At 43.6% G+C, this 2,300-nt stretch overlaps 1 protein-coding gene across 1 annotated transcript; it reads right to left on the bottom strand.

The window, feature by feature from the left end:
* Positions 1 to 766: 766 nt before the first annotated feature.
* Positions 767 to 1,948, bottom strand: LOC107892689 (uncharacterized). Its single transcript, XM_016817748.1, has 3 exons — positions 1,776 to 1,948; positions 1,600 to 1,664; positions 767 to 1,518 (listed from the first exon to the last, which is right to left on the bottom strand). The coding sequence occupies exons 1-3, from the start codon at positions 1,946 to 1,948 to the stop codon at positions 767 to 769; spliced, it is 990 nt and encodes a 329-aa protein (XP_016673237.1).
* Positions 1,949 to 2,300: the final 352 nt, after the last annotated feature.

The raw sequence follows: 2,300 nt of genomic DNA, 5'->3' as shown, positions 1-2,300 counted from the left end.
TTTCTTGCTGCTTATGAGTCCAATTAAACGGTACCCCTTTTTGCAGCAACTTAGTTAAAGGTGCAGCAATTAAGGAAAAGCCCTCAACAAAACGTCTATAATACCTTGCCAGACCAAGAAACTTTGAATCTCAAATATGGTCCTAGGTGGTTTCCAATCCAGTACAGTTTCAATTTTTCGAAGATCAACCTTAATCCCCTCGACAGACACCACGTGACCCAGAATGGTCACTTCCCGCAACAAAATTCACACTTGCTGAACTTAGCGTACAGTTGTTTCTCTCTTAGGATCTGTAGAATAGTTTGGAGATGTGCATCATGATCTTCTTCGGTTCTTGAATACACCAAAATATCATCTATGAATACCACCACAAACTGATCCAAGTAGGGCTGAAATACTCGGTTCATTATGTTCATGAAGGAAGCTGGTGCATTCGTCATCTTAAACGACATTACTTGGAACTCGTAATGACCATATTGAGTCCTAAACGCAGTCTTATACACATCAACCTCCTTAAATTTCAACTGATGGTACCCAGAACAAAGATCTATTTTGGAAAAAACTGAAGCTCCTTGGAACTGATCAAATAAATCATCTATCCTCAGCAAAGGATACTTATTCTTGATATTCAGTTTATTCAATTACCGATAGTCGATACACATGTGCATGGTCCCATCCTTTTTCATTACGAACAACACTGGTGCTCCCCACGGAGACACACTAGGTCAAATGAATCCTCGATCCAACAGTTCTTGGATTTTAGCTTTTAACTCCACCAGCTCCTTCGCTGCCTCCTATAAGGGGCGATAGACACTAGAGCTGTTCTTGGTAGGAGCTCAATACCAAATTCAACTTCGTGGCTCGGAGGCAACCCAGGGAGCTCATCAGGAAATACATCAAAAAAATCCTTAACAGTTCTGATAACTCCAACAGAAGGACCCTCAGAATCAGACACACCAATATAGGCTAGAAACGCCTCACAACCATTGCGAACCAGTTTTTCGGCCCTTAATACAGAAATCACATTAGACAGAAAGTCCATCGGCTCCCCAATCACAGCCACCTCCTTATCCTCAATAGTCTTTAACACCATACACTTAGCAGCAAAATCCAAACTTGCACGGTGTTTTACCAACCAATCCATCCCCAAGATTAGGTCGAATTCACCAAATGGTAGCTCTATCAAATCCACTAGAAATAAACCTCCTTGGACTTCTAAGGGTACATCTCTAAAAAACTTGTCTACCTTTATTAATTGTCCCAGTCGGCTTAACACAGACATCTCATTAATAGTACTCTCACACATGATACCCAAGGTGCCAGACATAGTGCATGCAATGTAAGAATGCGTAGACCCTACATCAATCAAAGCAATGTAAGGTACATTGTGAATTAAGAACGTATCAGTTATCACATCTAGAGCGTCACCATGCTCACAGCGACGAGCAGCATAGACCAGTGCTGGCTGCCTCACCTCACTGTTACCAACACCTCTGCCTAACATTCCGCGACCTCGTCCTGCACCATTTCCACCTCTAACCTACCCACGGCCTCTCAGTGGCTGCTGACCACCTCTCACTGGCTGAACAAAACCCTAACCTACAACTTCCATCTGAATAGGCCTCTGAGGACAATCCTTAACTTGATGCTCCTTAGACCTACATCTGAAACATGCCTCAATCTTCTTCTAACACTCATCTAGATGATGTCTCCAACAGTCAGCACAAGGCTGTCGTCTAGCAATAGTAACCCCAACTCAAACTGGCCCATCAAACCTGGCCTTCTTTTTAGGCCTTCTAAAAGAACTTGAGGGCTCTGAATCCCTCTTATACCTGCCCCTATCTTTGTCACGGTTCTGGCACTCAGAGCGCTCACATCCTCGGCGATTTTTACCTTTTTTATTAGGGCAGCAAAATCTCGCTTCCTCTCCGGAGGTACCAGGACTCATAACTCATCCCAGAGGCCGTCCTCAAATCGTACACAGTGTTCATACTCAATTGCCACTATCGCACGTGCATAGCAACTCAGCCGCAGGAACTCTGCTTCAAATTCTGCCACAATCTTATTCCTCTAGGTCAAGATAAAAAATTCCTTTCTTCGGGCGTCCACATAACTTGCGCCCATATACTTTCCTTGAAAAGCTGACTTAAAGAAATCCCACGTTCATCGATCAGCCTGAGTACCCTCTTTCATGGTAAGCCACCACTGATAGGCCTCGTCTCATAGTAAAGACACTGCACCTATTAGCTTTTGCTCAGAAGTGCAGTCGAGATCATCTATTATTCTTTCTATGGCTTCCA

This window comes from Gossypium hirsutum, chromosome D09, assembly GCF_007990345.1.
Source record: "Gossypium hirsutum isolate 1008001.06 chromosome D09, Gossypium_hirsutum_v2.1, whole genome shotgun sequence".
Taxonomy (NCBI): domain Eukaryota; kingdom Viridiplantae; phylum Streptophyta; class Magnoliopsida; order Malvales; family Malvaceae; genus Gossypium; species Gossypium hirsutum.
The sequence above is the reverse complement of the archived record's forward strand: the minus strand, read 5'-3'. Positions and strand labels throughout refer to the sequence as shown.

Excerpts from the sequence above, each read along its gene's own strand:
- LOC107892689 (XM_016817748.1), bottom strand. The coding sequence starts at position 1,948 with ATGAGTCCTGGTACCTCCGGAGAGGAAGCGAGATTTTGCTGCCCTAAT. Across the intron at positions 1,665-1,775 it reads AGGCCTAAAAAGAAGGCCAG|ATGTAGGTCTAAGGAGCATC; the intron begins GTTTGATGGGCC and ends GGCATGTTTCAG. Across the intron at positions 1,519-1,599 it reads TATTCAGATGGAAGTTGTAG|GACGAGGTCGCGGAATGTTA; the intron begins GTTAGGGTTTTG and ends GAAATGGTGCAG.